General features: G+C 41.9%; 2 protein-coding genes across 3 annotated transcripts in view; both read right to left on the reverse strand.

Annotated features, from left to right (window-relative positions):
- Window positions 1-9,384, reverse strand: part of edem1 (ER degradation enhancing alpha-mannosidase like protein 1) — a 34,382-nt gene extending 24,998 nt beyond the window's left edge. The window contains exons 1-2 of one of the 2 annotated variants that reach the window (XR_004414622.1): window positions 8,745-9,371; window positions 4,966-5,038 (exon numbers count right to left, since the gene is read on the reverse strand). Coding sequence is in view for 1 of the 2 variants with exons in the window: in XM_033036753.1 (XP_032892644.1) it covers window positions 4,966-5,038; window positions 8,745-9,250 (579 nt within the window). In the remaining variant the exon portion in view is untranslated. Of the gene's footprint in view, window positions 1-4,965; window positions 5,039-8,744 lie in introns of both variants that reach the window. The other variant, XM_033036753.1, reaches the window with a different exon arrangement.
- A 2,058-nt stretch (window positions 9,385-11,442) lies between these two features.
- arl8b (ADP ribosylation factor like GTPase 8B) overlaps window positions 11,443-19,257 on the reverse strand; it is a 41,373-nt gene continuing 33,558 nt past the window's right edge. The window contains exons 5-7 of the mRNA XM_033036754.1: window positions 17,414-17,481; window positions 14,914-14,984; window positions 11,443-13,615 (exon numbers count right to left, since the gene is read on the reverse strand). Coding sequence (XP_032892645.1) covers window positions 13,566-13,615; window positions 14,914-14,984; window positions 17,414-17,481 — 189 coding nt within the window. The 3' untranslated portion in view covers window positions 11,443-13,565. The remainder of the gene's footprint in view (window positions 13,616-14,913; window positions 14,985-17,413; window positions 17,482-19,257) is intronic.

A 19,257-nucleotide genomic window follows, 5' to 3' on the forward strand; every position in this document is an offset into this window, starting at 1 on the left:
AATAATTGACAATATTCTGCTGCCTGCCCGCTGAGTTAAAAAGTTCCCACGGTAGACTCACGATATACAGTGTATCGTGAGTCTTGCGTGGGAACTTTTTAACTCAGCGCGCAGGCAGCAGCAGATTGTCGCTCCCTTAAGTTTCACCTCACCTACACCCCTCTGCTTCCCGGCCATGTGTGTGACCCCTTCCCTCCCCTCTCCAGCTCCCCGCTCATTGCACCGGCGCGGGGGCTTTGCACTGTCTTCATGTCGGCGATACCAGCAGGTCAGTGCCAGTCACCGGAGACGTCACGACCAACGGGACACCGACCCCCAGGCCCACTGCAAGCACGGAGATCCCAGAGACCCACAGCCAGCAGCAGCCCAGCCCCGTTCCAACTCGAGAGGAAAACTGCCAACTGGCCGGAGACGTCAGGACCACCAGAAGCCGTTCCCCGAGCTGCGCCCCCTCAACGGGACACCGACCCCCAGGCCCACTGCAAGCACGAAGATCCCAGAGACCCACAGCCAACAGCAGCCGAGCCCAGCCCCGCTCCAACTACAGAGGAACCTGGGTTGCGGATGACGGGGCGCAGCTCGGGGCGTCGTAGGGGCCCATCGGGGAGCGGGTTCCTGTTGGTCCTGACGTCTCCGGCCACCTGCCATCCTCCGGGAACTGTACCAGGAGAGTGGGGTTGTTTGCAGTTGCAGAGGGAGGGGGCAAGGGCGGTACAGTTCCCAGTCTCAGCTCCAGTCCAGGGGGGTGGCCGGAGACGTCAGGACCAACGGGACACCGACCCCCAGGCCCACTGCAAGCACGGAGATCCCAGAGACCCACAGCCAGCAGCAACTCCAGCCCAGCCCTGCTCCAACTCCAGAGGAACACGTAGGGGCAGAAGCTGATGGTGTGCAAGGTACGTCTTGTTCTTGGGGTGGCGGATAAGGGGGCGCAGCTCGGGCTGTGGGCAAACTGCCACTTGTCGCCATAGCGGCCCATCGGGGAGCGGATTCCTCTGGAGTTGGAGGGGGAGGGGGGTATTGTGCTGTTTGATCGCCCCCTGCTATCCCAGGGACAGGGAGACACAGCGGCTTTTTAGACTGGTGGGCAATCACTTCCAAAGTTCTGCCTACAGTCAGTACACCACTCCTAAACTGCATTTCATACAAACATTTATTCTGCAAGAAAAAACTACATTGAAGACTCAAACTCGCGACCGAGTAACTGCCGGGATCGAGGCGCAAACTCGCGACCTAGCTCGGGGATTCAAGAATCCCCGAGCTAGACCGCCTAAGGGCATGTAGTCCCGCTAGGGTGACATGAGTGCGAGAGGTAATTCAATCCTGCGGGCACATTTACAAATTCAGGAATTCATTCAACACACTGCATTTCATACAGACATTTATTCTGCAAGAAAAAACGACAATGAAGACTCAAACTCGCGACCGAGTAACTGCCGGGATCAAGGCGCAAACTCGCGACCTTGCGGATATGAGCCGAGCACTCTACCATTGAGCCAGCCATTAAAATCTACGCTAAAAAATTTCCATTCCGAAGGCCGACAAATTCTGAATTACGAAAAGTGTCTGGTCCCAAGGCTTTCAGATAAAAGGTTGTGCACCTGTATCACATAACAAGAGCATCAAACGTGATGAAAGATCGTCAGCCCAAAACATTACCTCTGCTTCTCTCTTCACAGATATTATCTGATTTGTACGCTTCCAACGTGTTCCATAATTTGTTCACATTTCAGAAAGCACTTTATGCTTGCAATTAATGTATCAACAGATGATCATAGATTGAATACAAACAATTATGGAATCGTCCATGTTTTCAGGAAACATTGTATAACATTGCAGACAGGTCTAAATATTACAAGTTAAAAAAAAGGTTAGCTGGGTTATTGACTGGAGAAAAATTCCATCTAGGCAAATATATTTTTATTGGGGATTTCTATGTGAAAGATTTGAAAATAAAACAGATCCAGAAAAACTGCTTTTAATAGTCGCCATGTCAATTTCCAGGTGCATCTTCCCACATACTGTCTGAGACAGTTGAAAGTTGCTCAGTTGTTCATACCAGACATTACAACCGTGCTGATTCAAGACTATGATGTCAATTCTCAGATCTGCACTGTAAAGCAGCTGAAGTCAGAAATATAAACCACTTGCATTGCAGCCGAAACTGGGAGGATAGTATTGTATTGTATTGTATTCAAATTTATTGTCATTGTCTCAATTAGAGACAACGAAATGATTTTCCCTTTACAGTCAGTATCATAAAAATAAATAAATAATAAATAATACAACATATTAAAAATAAAATAGAATTTAAAAAAAAGCACAAACACAGAAAGTTGGTGAGGAAGGCACCATAGTCCAGCCAGCCTCCCCTCCGATCTTCCCAGATGTTCACCCGTGGTCGGGGCCTTCCGAGCACCCGCAGTCGCCACCCCGGGCGGCCCGATGCTCAGGCCCTCTCGCCGGGCTGATGGAACTCCGACGCCGAACCCCGACTGTGAAAATCCTCCTCAGCGGCCCGGACCTCCCGATCAGCCGCCTCCCACCGGAGTCCGCAGCTCCCGAGTCCGCAGGCCGAGCCGGGCAGAGTCGCAGGACCCCACGATGTTTGTCAGCGCCGCCCGCGTTGGGAGCTCCGCGAACCACAGCTCCAGGATGTCGGTGCCGCAGGCCCAGCACTCCGGGCTCCAGACGGCGATCCCCGGTAAGGCATCGCCAGCCCCGCGATGTATCAGCGCTGTCCCGCCGCTGCTGGAGCTCTGGTCGGTCCAGGCAGGAAAGGCCGCGCCAATCCAGTAGGTAGGCCGCTGGGGGGGGGGGGGGGGGGGGGGCCAGGACGCGACTCGAATAATAGTCGCGTCCTCTCCAGGAATGACTGAAGGACAGTATCCCCCTTACCGTACCCTCTTCCCCACATTAAAACATTTAAAAAAACATAAAAAACACACTTCAACATAACAAAAAAAACAAAAAGATACCGGGCTGAAGGTGGAGGCAGCTGGCACCAGCGCCACCGGAAGTACAACATAGGATGACAAAAATTAGTTACTGCAGTCGGATAAAGAGTCTATCATAAAATAGAGCTAAACATATACACCAGTTTCATAGTCAATTTCCAACTGATAAATATCCATGCATATCCATTCTTACATATGGTTAATTTACTGAAGTTGCTCCTAATCTTATAATATTTTGTAATAACCCTAAATATTCAACATCTACAAGTTCAACAGGAATATGAATGACAGTCATAGCAAAATTACTACCATTATAACTACTGGTAAAGAAAATATTTAGAACCCTTACAATAATCAATAGCTCCTGCAAAATGCACCAGATTTGCAATCATTCCATTTCTTGGCATCAAATAATCAGTACCGTGGCAGAACAAAATATGAAATTATAGTCTTTTTAACATTAATTACCAGTACTAAATGGCCGTATTGAGATTAACTCACATATTGATACAAACCTAGAAATTCTAAGAAGTTAAATTAATTTAAATGAACAGATAAAGGTCAACTCTGCGATTTTTCCTTTCTGTAAGACCTAAACTGGTGCGTTTTTGCTCCACCCAACCATTATGGCTTGCACCATGTACTTATCAGAATCAGAATCACACTTTATTCACCAAGTACGTTTTGCAACATACGAGGAATTTCACTGGCCAGGTCAGTCATACAATTAAAAGCAACAGATCACTCAAAAACACATTTTAACATGAACATCCACCACAGTGACTCCTACACATTCCTCACTGTGATGAAAGGCGAAATAAAGTTCAAATCTCTTCCTTTTGTTCTTCCTCGGTCGGGGGCCTCGAGCCCTCTGTTGACAGGACGATCTTGACTCCCGTAGCCGGCGGTGTTCGGGCCCTCCGCGTCAAGGCGATCAAGCTCCCGCTTCGGGGGGGATTGTCAGCCCCCCTGCGCCGGGCGATCGGACCTCGCGTCGGGGCTGGTCGAACCTTCCGCAGCATTGGAGTTTCCAATTAGCCTCTCCCGAGACTCCAAGCCCTTGTTGGTAAGTCCACGGTGATCCCAGGCAAGGGATCAGCTCCGATGTTAAAGTCCACGCCCTGCGTGGGGCTCACAACAGTCCGAGGAGGCTTCCAGCTCCAGCGATATTAGGCCGCAGAGCCCGGAGAATGTGATCCGAAAATTGATCACATCTCCGGGAAGGTAAGAAACTTGAAAAAAGGTTTCCCATGATCCCCTCCCCCCACATAAAACATACCAAAGAACATTAAAACAAAACTTTTAACAAACTAAAAATAACAAAAAGAAAGAAAAAATGAACTGCTGGCAGGGCTGCCATCTCCCCCGGCGCCCCTGTTATGTTATGTTTCCAGCATTATTTTAGCCATTGCTAACTCCAATTGGAAATATTACGAGCCTACGAGTATTTAAGCTACTGAAAACATATTTTACATATGTGGAACTTCGTCACAGAGAAACAAAGCAGGATTCTGCAATTTTATTTTTTTTATTCAAACAATAAATGCCTTTTAATTCAATCACCTTCATAGAATTGGCAAAGTCAACTGTCATGCAAAAAAACATGATGATGATGATTCATATAGATCTGCATCCAAATTAACTTTCCAATACAAGGCAAAAACAGAAAAGGCTCCAAGTACTCAACTGGTCAAGTTGAGTACTTGGAGCCTTTGGAGAGAGCAACAACAAATATTTCAGACTGAGCACATTTTACCAGATGAAACATTGTTTTCCTCTCTACAAATGCTGCCTGAACTGCTCAGTGTTTCTATTATATATTTTTATAGATTTCCAGCATGTTTTTTATATTTTTTTCCCTATTTACTGATATTGTATGAAAAGGGATTTCCATACAAATACATTTTCAAAATTATGTACGAAATATTTTTGAAAAACATGCACAATGGTGAACATAATAGAAAGCCCCAGAGCAAAATAATTATTAAATCAAACATCTTTCACTCACCGCTAATGTATCAAGTGCATCGATCAGTGTTAAAGAATAGTTCCCAAGGACATCATTAATGTTTATGTTTGAACTAGAAGGAAATCAAAATCAATTACAAATTCCAAAACCAAATTAACTCAAATTGGGATCAGAAGAGAACTACATATTATATCAAATGTTGATTAAGGGAGATAACAAAATCATAATCACACCTCCCTGCTTGAATTTTTGTGATGAAGATCTTGCAGTCTCCATTCTATTCCGTTTGTTTACAGAACCATTTATAAATTAGAAAGGTTTAAATAATTGCATTAATTCAATTTTTTTCATCTAGCTACACAAATGCATTGGCAGATACTTCACAGATTGGGGTGGGAGGGGGAGTTGGGAACATGGTTCGTGAGGTAAGGGAGCGGAACAAAAGCTCAAATGCTTCCTTCTTTTCTGCAGCACAACTGCTGAAGAATTGGCAGAGCTTTTCACTGTAGCTGTCTGACACAATTGCTTTACAGAAATATATGGCAGCCTGAAATTTGGTTTTCAAGTTGTGATACAAGGTCACAATAATTATTTTTGCTCTGTGGTAACATTCCAGTTGAGGCCTTTACAGAATTCAATCAGTAACGCAAGAACCAAAATAGAAAATATTGAAAAACATAAAATCATGCTAGAGTTCAAGCAAATTATCAATTCAGATGTGAATCGTCCACACAGGAGACGTTAACTCACATAATCATTCTACAGATGCTGACTAACTTATTTAATGTTTCCATCATCTCCTGTTGTTACACTTCATACTGGCAGCTGCATTTGTAAATCATTCTCATTGTTTTCTTGTCCATGAAGCATTATTGCCATCCAATAACTTATGAAGTAATGATTGTAATTCCCCCCACAACAAAAATGAGTATCTGCTCAAGGAAAGAAATAGCATTCTATAGTTCATGAACGTACTTTAAACAGTTAAACATTCTACATTCACCCCATGCACGCCAAATATTAATTTGGCTATCAATATATATTTATTGCTGCAGTAATTATATAATTGAGCAAAACCTTCTAATGGAGATGTATTTATAGCTCAGGATAATAACGTAAAATTTTAACAGTAAATAAAGAGTTTTTTTCCTGGTGCTCCGACCCTGAATTTTATGCTGAATACCAAGCACAGAATTGAACTATAAACTAATGTCAGCGTTTATGCCCAACAAGAGCATGCTCCTACATCACTTCACCTAACTCAGTGTACTCTCATTTATCCTGTGACATTCCATAACGATCCCTTATAATTATGATTTATTTTGATCATATGGCCTTTTAGTTAACTTAAACCTTAAAACATATCTATTGGAACTTTGTGGGGAGAGGAGAAAATAAGAAAGAATGCCATTCACAGTTAAACTACAGCCTCCACATCGCCGATTATGAATGGGTTCTGATTTTAGACATCCAAAAGTCACTTTTGTTCATAAATCAGAAAATCACAAACATTAAATATGGTAACCATACAGCCACGGTATTGTAATGAATGGGTTAAAAAGGGTCAATTAACATGAACATTTGTCATCCTGCCTAGTTACCAAGTAGAATTTCCCATTCAGCAGCTGGTATTAATGGGTTTCAGGAGTCAGTCGATGAAATGTTATTTTTAAGAATATTGTTGCACAAGTTTCAAGTGCTTTTAAATGACCAAAGCAACTATCTTATGTAGGATATGTCAGTGAAACTGGTAGACATTGGTTCTCAGGTGATAGTGGTGTCTGGTTACAGTAGGAAGGTAACACGTGAACCGTTATTTTTCAAGATTGGTATTGATTGAATAATATTTATGACAGCTCATTCCTATGTGCAGGTGTCCATTATTCGGACTTTCATAACGTGCGGACAGCCTCCAGCGTACTAGAATATATTTATTACAGATATTATTTCAGATAATACACTGCAAAATGACATTTGATGATTTGTATTTCCACTTGCTCAACTTTAAAATAGATCAACACAGCAAAAAACTGCATTGGAAGACATTTCGGCATTCACGATGTTGAATAAAATTCCGATTTTTACGACAACAGGTGAATTATTTTCCATTTTTGCGTGTGTATATTAAAAATCATTTCACCGTGTACTGCACAAAATCTGTGCTGTAAATATTTGTTCTCACAATGCTCCTAGCACAGTCAATTTACATTTAGCTTTTGGATTTCATTTGAATATATGAACAAATTTGCATTTTCATTTTTCAAATGATGTTGTATGTAATCAATGAAGTGGCCATGAAAACTAAACTGAACATTGAGTTTTACTAACCACAAAAGAAACAGTATCAGTGTCAACTAAATAGCAAAGCTAGACATAAAGTGCTGGAGTAACTCAGTAGGCCAGGTCCTTCAGCCCAACAAGTCCACGCCGACCAGAGTTCACCCGTACACTAGTTCTACCAAACACACGAGGGATAATGTACAGAAGTCAATTAACCTACAAACCCGCACGTCTTTGGAATATGGGAAGAAACCATAGTACCCGGAGAAAACCCCTAATTCCATACACGCAGCATCAAATCCAGCTTTGCCCAAGGAAAGGGCACTACTGTCCTATTCAGGAGTATTTTAATCATTGAGAAGCATTCATTAGTCACATCACAACCATTAATGTACGACCAGTCATGGTGGCGCTGTGGTATTGCTGCCTTACAGCAAAATGCTGTGCCAGAGACCCAGGTTCGATCCCAACTACAGGTGCTGTCTGTATGGTGCTTGTACATTCTCCCCGTGATCTGCGTAGGTTTTCTCCAAGATCTTCGGTTTCCTCCCACACTCCAAAGACGGACAGGTTTGTAGGATAATTGGCTTGATAAAATGTAAAAATTGTCCAGTGCTGAGTGATGCTCTACGTAGAGCTTTTCAGCATACTACATCCAGATCCATGCCATTTACCCACCCTTATCCCTACCTAGTCTACTGATCATTCCCAGTCAATTGCAATTCAGCCAACCCTGCTTCTGCAAATACCCGCCTCCCAATTTTTCAGCCACCTTACTCGATTCTCACCCTCCTATGCCAAGGTAGCCCCTCACCACCTCTTCAGATCTTCGCAATCTCGTCACAGTCCACCTCAGACTCTTAATTCCTCTACCTTCTATCTTTTTCCAGCCATAGGCCCACTCCACCCATGCTCCTAAGATGCTATTCACGTCAATCGTCATCCTCAACTCCCTGTAGGCTATTAGCCAACTCATCCCCAGAATTCAGCCCACCTCACTGATCTCTTTCTCACTCCACAACTTTCCACCCCCTACTGAAGCCCACTTACCAAACCAATCCTTTTTTCACACTGACCTAAATCATCCACCAACATAACCCACCTACCCAACATATCTTCCTCATCCTTGCTAATCACATCACCCCTGTCCAACCACCCTCCCTCTCTCCCACCCCACCTAATCACCCTTTATTCCTCTCGCTCCACCCAACCAACTTTCTTCCTGTCTCCCTCTCACTCCATACATCCTCTCTCTCCAGTCAATCCAACCACTCTCTATCCCACCACTCACACACTTTCTACCTAACCACCAGCTTTCCCTCCCTCTCCACTCTATCCAATCACCCACCCTTCTCTCACTCCTCTGACCAATCTCCCTCACTCTCTCCACTCTGCTCAATCCAACCACCCATCCTCCCTCCCTTCACTGCTCTACCCAAACTCCTTCCTTCCCTCCCTCCACTATCCAACCACCCAGTCTCCCTCCCTCTTTTTCTCGACCCTCATCCCCCCCACCCCACCCTCTCCTCTCCACTCACGGGTTATCCCGGTCAGGTCCCCGGCCCCGACAGTCGATGGGATTGAGTTCGTCCTCAGGGAAAGCGTGCTCCATGTAGTTCTCGTAGCCGAAGTAGAACATGCGAAGGGCGGCCTCCTTCATGCGGCGGCGCTGCGGTTCGGGGAAGGCGCTGTACTTGCGGCTGTACTCCCCGAAACTGTCCAAGAAATTGTAGCCGGTGCCAGCGGGCCTGGTAGCGGGGGGCGGGCGCCTCTTACACACCACCGGGTCCCCAATGGTCAGGGAGTGGCCTTCCGCGACCTGGCCCCGCACCCAAGTCTGGTCGAACCATGACGGCTGCTTGGCGGCCTGGGCCTGGGGCTGGGTCTGAGCCTCGGCCTGCCGGACCACACTGAAGCCGAAACGAAAGGGCACGAAGCTCCGGTAGAAGCCCATGCTGGGTCCAAAGCCGAAGAGGAGCCATAGCGTGAGGTGGAGGCCCAGCCTCAAGAGCAGGAGGCCCAGCACTATCGAGCGCCATTGCATTATCGGATCAGCGGGTAGACAACGGCATCGCTGGGAGGGCTAGACCCGAGCCGACGGGGAGGCGGGCGGACGGACGCCGAGTCCCAGCTCCAGCTCCAGCTCGTCCCGCGTCGCCGACCAGTCCCGCCCTGTCCCCTGGCCCCGCCCCCTCCTCACGTCCCGCCCCCACAATGATTGTGCCAAACCCCCGCCGATTGGCCCGTCACCCCGTCAATCTAACCCCCCTCTCCCGGCAACTTCCCACCAATGTGAAGTCAACACGTCCCCGTCGTCATGCAGAGCTGCCGCTCGCCACCACACCCTTCGGCCCATCCGCCCCCTGCTGATCCTTAAACGTCACCCGCTCCTTCTCTCCACAGATACTGCCTGTCCCGCTGAATTGCTCGGGCATGTTGCGCCTATCTCCATTGTGCACCCACTTACTTGTTCTCTGAACTCTGCACTGCACGTGGCAACTTCCCAATGCTAACGTGTGTTTGAAGAAGTGGAAAAGTCCATCAAGCAAAACAAAGGTTGGAGGGCAGTTAAGGTTACTTAACATATTTCAAACGCATTTATTTAAATATATTAAACTCTTCGCCCTAGTTTTCACCTCACGTCCTGCAGACCAAATAATCCTTTGGTGATGTAAAACATAAATCATAGAGCATGCAAACACGTCTATACGAGTATCGACACTAAAAAAGCTGGAGTAACTCAGCGGGACAGGCAGCACCTCTGGAGAGAAGGAATGTGTGACGTTTTGGGTCAAGACATCTCAACCCAAAGCGTCACCCATTCCTTCCCTGCAGCCTGTCCCACTGAGTTACTTCAGCTTTTTGTGTGTCTATCTTCAGTTTAAACCAGCATCTGCAGTTCCTTCTTACACACTATCTATACGGGTCCTACCCGCCTATGTTTGGCCCCTATCCCTCTAAACCTGTCCTATCCATGTACCTGTCTAAATGTTTCTTAATCATTCCAATAGTACCGGCCTCAACTGTCTCGTCCGGCAGCTTGTTCCATACATCCACCACCCGTTATTTGGAATAGGTTACACAAAGGGTAGGGCAGCGTGCGTTGGGACAAGGGTGGTTGGTGTATGGAATGAATTTTCAGAAAGGTGTTTTTTACAAAAACATCTGATCAGTGATAAAAATAAGAATTAAAAGTTCTAATTTTCAAGGATCTTGCCAGCCTCATCTCCAGCCACATTATCTGGATAGTTTCAGGCAAATTAGACTATCACAGAATGACAATTTGGTCAACAAGTACAAGGTGTGCCGAGGCGCCTGCTTCCTTCCTGTACAGCTATGACGTCTTACTAACCTATAATCGATTATACACATGGCCAATGCCATATCTTTCACATTCTCAAACTCAAAGTCCAAGGATCTCCAACTTCCATTTCCAAACTGGTTTCAGTGAACTTGTTCAGAGAACCTGTATTTAGTTTTGGCAGAATATTGTAGCCATCCTTCACATGCACAAATTTGTTAGCTTAACATTTACTCTTCAGCACGTGAACCAATTGGTATCATACACAAGAAAAGTTGAATGAATATAGTCCAATTGCAGCTCCAATCATATTCTCAGTTAGCCTGTGGGGCACTCAGCAATAACTTAGGCGTGAAATGCAGGCTGACACTAAAGTACCACTTTGGATATAGATAATACTTTGAACAGAAGTCTGAACTATTGGTAAATTTAAAGGATTGCATTTCAAATGAATTATTCTGTCTCGTCTTGAGACCTCAATTGATATGACTTAGATTTCCTGTGTATTTTTAAAGAAAAACTGATCATGTGACTATTTAATCTGGAGATACACACCAATGATTAAACCTATGGAATATAGAAAAACATTTATAATTAGTGCCTGCAAAAAAACTCTTTCCCCATCTTCTCCATTGTTCAAAATATCATAAAGCAGATGCACCAGCTTCATGGGATGTTTGGGTCTGATGTTCAACACTATGCACCAATTTAAAACATGCCTCCTTACAGAATTGGGATTCAAAGATCAGGAATAGATTTCAATATTTTCCAATGACCAGGTGCACTACCTTTTTGTAATCAATCTCAAGGTGTTTTTTTCAGAATCCAAGATTCATAATTCAGGTTTCAACTTCAATATAATTATTTAAATCTCTCAATGACCGACAATAACTTCACCCACTTTGAGATTAAAACACTTTGTTCAGACAACCCTGTTTGAAAGCAGAAAATCACTTTATTTTTTTAATACAGTTCAAATTTTTAACGTGAATTTGACACTGACTTGACCTAAATCCTCATGATACCTTTGTTTCTGATTGCTTAATAAACCACTTATTTTTTATTTGAATCAGTCGTGCCCCCCCAAAATACAATGCACATAATTGCAAACACACAGCTAAATTAGACAGTAAATTCAAAAAATTCTGGTGACAATTGATCTCGTCAGCATCCTCCAAGGTGTCAAAATATCAAGAACTTCACAGGAATCATGTCTGAAAATTTCACCCAGATATCAAGGGCAAAATTAAATAGTGCAAAATCTTTTCAGAATTTAAAATGTTTGTTATGCCCAAACAACGTATACTAAGTCTAGTTACCTTTTACAATCGCTCTAAATAACATCAAGAGGCCTGCAAGTTGACATGATACATTCATCTATCTCGTGTTGTGTTGGTCATATTATGTCCATAATTTCCATTGTACTGGCATGTGATCATGTTAATCCAGTGTTAATGACCTTCAGCTAGAGTGACCTACAGATAATGAAGGCACAAGGGACTGTCGATGCTGGAATCTGGAGCAAAAAGGAGAGCTGCTGGAGGAGTTCAAGTCATGCAGCATCTGTGGAGGGAAATGAACAATGTTTCGGGTTGAGACCCTTCAACTGGACTGCCACGTGAAAGGTTTGGACCCAAAATGTCGACTGTACATATCCCTCCACATTTGCTGCCTGGCTTGTTGAGTTCCTCCAGCAAGCCCCTTATTTTTGACCTACAGATTATCCAATCTTCGCATTCCATTTTTAAAACTCATGCTACAATCATTTGAAATCAGTTCAAATTTAGGCAACTGATCTGCCTTTCCTAAATAAGACCTGTGAAACCATAGATGGTAGCTGAAGAACCAAACTGATTTCAGTTTCATTCTTAAACTAATAACTCATCAGACAAGTGAACAATAACACTGCTCAATTCCATCAGTTTGAGGGAGATCTGCACTCAGACCGTGTTAAATTAAAGTAATGAACTTGATCTAACAATCTCCGTAAAACTAGGGCAATTTCCAGTGCAGTTTCCCGATTGTATTCCTAGCAGAAACTCAAGGCTCAGTCTTCAATTTCCACCAGTGTTAGTGGTCATCACTGGGCATTAAGTTGTTCCAGATTATTCACAAATATCTATGAGCTGGAAGGGCAAATTCAAGTCTCAAAAATAAATTAATTTTGCCCAACTCAATTCAGGGAATTGTTATACAGTAGGCACCTTTGAAACAGAAGTGTTCACTTTAAATGTTTTGCCTTGAACAGATTTTCTTTGCATATAGCTGAAATACCTGCACAACAACAAATATAACATGACAATATGCCCTCGTTAACTCCATTTATTTCAACAGAAGTGAGAGGAGAGCACAATTATTCACAAGTCAACTAAATAGAAAAGTAAACTAATTCCACATAGTATTTACAATCTTATAATTGGAAGTTTTGCATGCATGTTTGCAGGAAGTTCACGTTGCCCAATAGTGCCAAGACTTTAAATGTTGAAGCAGTGTATTCAACCAGCACACCCACGTATAAATTTCAGTTAAAGCTTAAGTAAATGCAAGTGATGGCCCCAAACTACAACATACATATGCCACTTAAATGCAAAAAGTTAATGTCTTAAATACAGAGACAGTACACATTTAAAAAATCTTAGTGATACTGAAATATCTACAGCACCAACACAAAGGGATGCAATACAACATGCTCCATATCCCTATCTGTAAGGACATTAATGGTGAGATCAATAAAAGCTATAAAAAAAAATTACTTGTGATACTGCTGACTCCAAACACGAGGCTGAGAATTAAGCATGATTATTTTCATTGGCTCTTCCTTGTGCTTTTATATCACTGACTTCAACATTTGTTTCAATCATGATTTGTATCTAACAGCATTTGTAAAGCGAGTTTGTCTCACATTGAGAACATACTTTTCAGCGGTATGCGTCACAGGGCATTGGAAATATTTCCATATATTCAGAATAGTGTATTTCTGCTCTTTATCCCATGAAGAATGAATTGTGAGTGAAGAAAGGACAGTGGCTGCTCACACACAGATTTTCACCATTAAATCTCAGCTTCTTCTAGATTTTGAATGCTGAATTAGCCATTGCAGAGTGATATCTAAGACAAAACAAAAATGCAAATTATTAACTTGAATAATTGTTTTTTTTGGTAATAATTAGCTCTATGTCAGATAATATCAAGATCAATTGAAACTTTTAATATTTAGTCAATAAAGCAACTAGATCTACGCACTAAAAAGGAACATGCATAAAACACCTCAGGTTACAAGCAAAGTAAATGAAATTGAGCCAAACTTGTATTGACACATTTATTTTGAACATTACTTACAGGAAATGTATGATTTCAATAGCCTCACAGATACAGCAAATGCCACAATTAGTTTATATTTCAAACCACCTGCAAAACTTCAAATCTGGGTTGGCCATGCCACATCTACAACAGTTTATGTGGCATTAGTTTTAGGTTAATATTCAAATTGATATTAAATATTACATCATCCAGTTCATTACGTCAGTTGGCCAACAAAATTGACATCAACGGGCATTATATTTTACCAAGCCAGCAGAAAGCAATTCACAACAGGCATAAAACAAAAATTATTTTATATCATTCACAGTTCCAGTCTTAGTCTTACTTTAGTTTAGTGATAAGAGTCAGGAAAAAAAAACTTTAATCAAGCACCCAGTTAGTAAATTAATAAACAACATCTCTGTAGAAAATTGATAGGTGACGTTTCAGAGTCTGAAGAAGGGTGCCAATCCAAAACGTCACCTAACCATTTTCTCCAGAGATGCTGCTTGACTCACTGAGTTACTCCAGCATTTTATGTCTCCATTTGAGACCTGTTTTGTGGTTGTGGTGGCTCATGAAGGTACATCAAAGCAAATATAGAAAGCATTGAGCTCATCAGGGAGTGATGAGTCTGTCACTTGAGTTACTTGGTTTTAGTTTGTAAGAAGTGATGGCATGCAAGCCCTGCCATAGTTGCCTTTATATGTTAAGCATTAATACAAAAGAGAACCAGTCTTCAAAAAGATTAAAACCTCTGCAGATTTTCACTGAAGACACCCAGAGTAAAATTCAAGAATGTAAATGAACTACTTTGGCATAATTAGCCTCACATTTTTACAGCTGACCCAACTTAATTTGGTATTTTAGTTGGATCTCTACCCCAATCCCACACATTTAAATAAGATCCCATGAGTTTGGATCTTACAGAAGTAGACATGGATGACCCACTCTTTGCAAATCCATGCCAACTCTTTGATTCAAATCCCAAGCTTACTGAATGAACCCAAGTTCCAATTCACAATACTCTTTACTTTACTTTGGCCCATATTTCCAAATAGCCTCAAACTTAATTGATAGAGGGGAATTAGTGCAAACTTTCTTACCTATGTTATCCTTCTCTTTGCATGAAATTGAATAGCAGCAGATTTCTCGGTCCTGAATAGCAGCCAGATTCCTACAATGAAATAATCAATTTAATTCTCAAAACACATTGATACAAATTTATAGAATTTGTAATTAAGTTTTGGGACTGACCATTAAAATACTTCAGTCACATGTGGCCAGATAGTAACAATTCACTTTACCAATGCTTCCCAAGAACCAAAACATATGATAAAATAAATGAATAATCTACCAACACAGTTAAAACTAATTTGAAAAATAGATCACTAACATCCAGCTTCTCCATCAGATTGGTCAAAAAATGTTTCCTATGTTAATATCCAATTAGCATTATTGCAGAGCTGCCAAGTTTTGTCAGAGCATTTCTGTATTCAAGTACCTGAGAATCAGTATTTTGCTGAGGAAATCAGTATTTTTACACGGTGCCATTTTGCTGGAAAAAATGTTTATGTGCAGTCATACCCATGTAAGAGTACAAGAATACACAACTTTGCTACCAATTGACGTCTTCTAAGCACCTTTCTTGACAGTGCATTCACTGTCATCTCTTTGTATACTGCTGTTTGAATGGCTGCTTCCTGCTTTTAGCACCAGATTATGATGTAGAAGTCATTTTAGAAGCCTCCCTCTCCCTCCCTTGCTCCCTCTCTCTCCCCCCACCCCCTTCCTCTTGCCCTCCCTCTCTCCATCCCTGGCTCTCTCCCTCCCCCTTTCCCTCCCACCCTCCCTATCATCTTCCTTTTTTCTCCCTCCCTCATTCCCTTCTTCCCTTCCTCCCTCCCTCCTTCTCCCTCTACTCTCCAGTCTCCATCCTCTCCCTCTCCCCCTTGAGCCCACCCACCGTTTTGTAAAATCAAGGCCAATCCCAATGTAACTGCAATCCCACTGGTAACCTTTCACCACTAGGCTTAACCAGAATTCTACCACTAGCTGAAAAATAATCAAAGGCTCAACTACCACTGAGAGACTTCCAAAGACTCATTGTTATATGAGAATTCTCCTGAACAGTGTGGGACCCATAGCGCTGTGGACATAGCGCTATGTGTAAAGCCCATAGCGCTATGTTTAAAGCCCATAGCGCTATGTTTAAAGCCCATAGCGCTCCAGCTGGTAGCGCTATTTTTAGAACCCATAGCGCTGTAGCCGACAGCTCTTCATTTATATTCCCACGCGTTAAACTGACAGCGCTCCGTTTAAACCTGGAGCCGGACAGGCAGCGACTGGAGAGAAGGAATGGGTGACGTTTCTGATCGAGGCCCTTCTTCAGACTGAACTGAACTCCGTATTTGAAATCCGTATTTAACACAAAATAGTACATTCGTATTCTAATCGCATTTCCGCACAAAACACGGAAAATCCGCACTACTTGGTCACTCTTTTATTGCCCATTAAATTGTAATCAAATGTTTTTTTTATTAAGCAAAATCAAGGCACGAATAATACATTGGTCTTAGATTCTTAGGAACAGCACTAAAATGGCTTCTGTAATATGACAAAATGATCACTTGAGTTTGACAGTAATGTCTGGGCAAATAATGATTATACTGCCAGCAGACACAGCTAATGTGAACCATGTGTATAACTTTTCTAAAAGATCATAAGATGAATAAGTTATTTTATCAAGGTGGCTTGGTGCATACCATACAAACAGTTTCCATACAATAACCAGGATTGCTGGCTCAACTGAAAAAGACATGGCTCAAACACTGCGCTGGCTGACAAATTTAGTGTTACAATCCAGGTGGCAAGAGCTCAATACCCAATTAGCTTCCGAGAAGACGCATTGAGGAAGGACTCACTAAAGCACAGTGCATGAGTTTTCATTGAAGCAAAATAAAATGTGATGCAATGTAAACGGAGGAATTGAGACTACTCAAAAATGTGTGTTAATGTAACAATTAAGGCTTGATACAAAGCAGGAAATGCTAAATCCAAGAGATCTGATACTCAGAGATTAGACTACTTCAGAATAAAGTGAATATAAATTAACCTGTCATATTTAAAACCCTTCTGATTTTTTTTCCTGAATCTTCAAAATAATGAAATTGGCCATGTAATAATATGAAAATAAGAAAGATTTCGAAGCCCCCTTGAGAAATGAGCAGCCACAATTATAAAAAGGGTTTTGACCCGAAACGTCACCTATTCCTTCGCTCCATAGATGCTACCTCACCCACTGAGTTTATCCAGCATTTTTGTCTACATTTGATTTTTCCAGCATCTGCAGTTCTTTCTTAACCACAATTATAAAGTTGCTCCCCTACTCCTTTCTTTAAAGGCACTTCACTGATTTCTGCTAATGATTGATGATCGTAATAACATTTCTGGCATAACCTTGGATCCTTGAAAGTATTTTAATCAGATAAATAATAATTATTTACATTAGGCTTTCATTTCCCAGCATTATTATTCTTACCACAAATTTGAAATTCTGTAAAAAACCAAAGAAAAAGCATGCCACCATTCAAAACAATGCCTTACATTTTTTCAATTAGCTGTTTTTCATCCAAAGCATTTTGTAGATCTCTCTTATTTCCAAGAACTAGGACCTGAAAAGGTAAAATTAACAACTCATATTGTGCTTATAAGATATGTTCGTCACTAACATCTCAAATTTTACCTTTAACTACAGGGTAAAAATAACTTCAATTTCTTTCCACTGGTATTGGTGTTTCTTTCCACTCATTTTCATTTTCATTTCCACTCATTGGTATTTCTGTCACTCATATTGGTGATATTGTACTGGTTCTAGGGGGGGGGGGGGGGTCATCATTCTTGTATTTGTTATCCTGTTTTTAATCAAGTTGATCATTCAAAATCACTTTGGCAAGTTGGCCAAAGGGCTTGTTTCCTCATTTTATATGACTATCAGTTAGTTTAAATAATTTAATGATTTCTCCTATAGACACACAAGTGAAATTAAGTTAAAATTGCCTACAAGAACAACTTACTGAAGAGCAACTCCAAACATTGCATCTATAGATAGTACTCAACATTATGCTTACATTGTAAACAGCACCTGTACTGTTGGTTTTTCCCCCAGTAACAGTAATTGCACCTCTCAACTATTAACATTAGATGCAATACCAGCATTAGGTTGCATCTGACATAAGACACCACTTGATACAGTACAAAGGATGAAAAATGTCAAATGTTTGAAAATTATGTTTTGTTACTTTGACCTAGTTGACATTTTGTTAACCACAGAAAATGATGCACCTTGTATCTATATCCTGAACTGCTGTCAGTGCCTTCTATACAGTGGATTTCAGCTACCTCAAAATACTCCCAACATAACCTCAGCATTACCAACTTCCAAATTATGCTTGTGGATTCCGAATAGTGCACAAGTGTTTGCACTGAAACAGTTTAGCAATGTGCATTAGAGACTGGAAGGAACCAATATAACTCATGACATTGAATGACATTGGCATGAAACCTCTTGGCACAAATATCCATGAACCTGTCTTCATCGACAGGTTGGTGGTGGAGAGTCAAGAACGTCGTTCCTGGGCTTGGATATCTCTGAAGTCTGTCCTGGACCCAGCACGTTAATGCAATTACAAAGTAAGCTTATCAACACCTCTACTACCTTACAAGACTGAGGACCTTTGGTGTATCAATGAACATTGAACTTCGACATATGCATGGCAGAAAGGGCACAGTCTGATTGAATCAAGGTCTGTTTCAGCATCTCAAACACCCAGGAAAAGCGATTACAGCGAATGGTAGACACTGCCCAATCATAGGTACTGACATCCGCATCATCAAAGGATTCTATAGGAGATGCTGCTTCAAAAAGGCAGCCAATATTGCAGGCCCAAAGCACCCTGTCCACACAATCATTTGGCTCCAATCAGGTTCATGAATAGATTCTTCCCAGCAACCATCAGGCTCTTGAACACTACTCCGCAGTAACCTCAGCAACTATGAACCTCTATGGACTGTCTGTGGTTGCACTACAGACTGTTTATTTCTGCACATTAGGGTTATTAATTTATTGAACTCTTTTTTGTTTTATTTGCATGTATTACATTTACAGGCCAGTTAAGCTGCAGTAAATAAGAATGTTGTTGTTGTATGACAATTAAACACATTTCACTCTTGAAACCACTTCCCTTCCTGACCATGAAAATAAAGTTAAAAATTAGGAAGTTTTTCTCACATAAGCCAAGTACACGTTCAAGTTCAAGTTCAAGTTAGTTTATTGTCATGTGTCCCTGTATAGGACAATGAAATTCTTGCTTTGCTTAAGCACACAGAAAATAGTAGGCATTTACTACAAAACAGATAAATGTGTCCATATACCATGATATAAATATATA

This window comes from Amblyraja radiata, chromosome 18 (genome assembly GCF_010909765.2).
Source record: "Amblyraja radiata isolate CabotCenter1 chromosome 18, sAmbRad1.1.pri, whole genome shotgun sequence".
Taxonomy (NCBI): Eukaryota; Metazoa; Chordata; class Chondrichthyes; order Rajiformes; family Rajidae; genus Amblyraja; species Amblyraja radiata.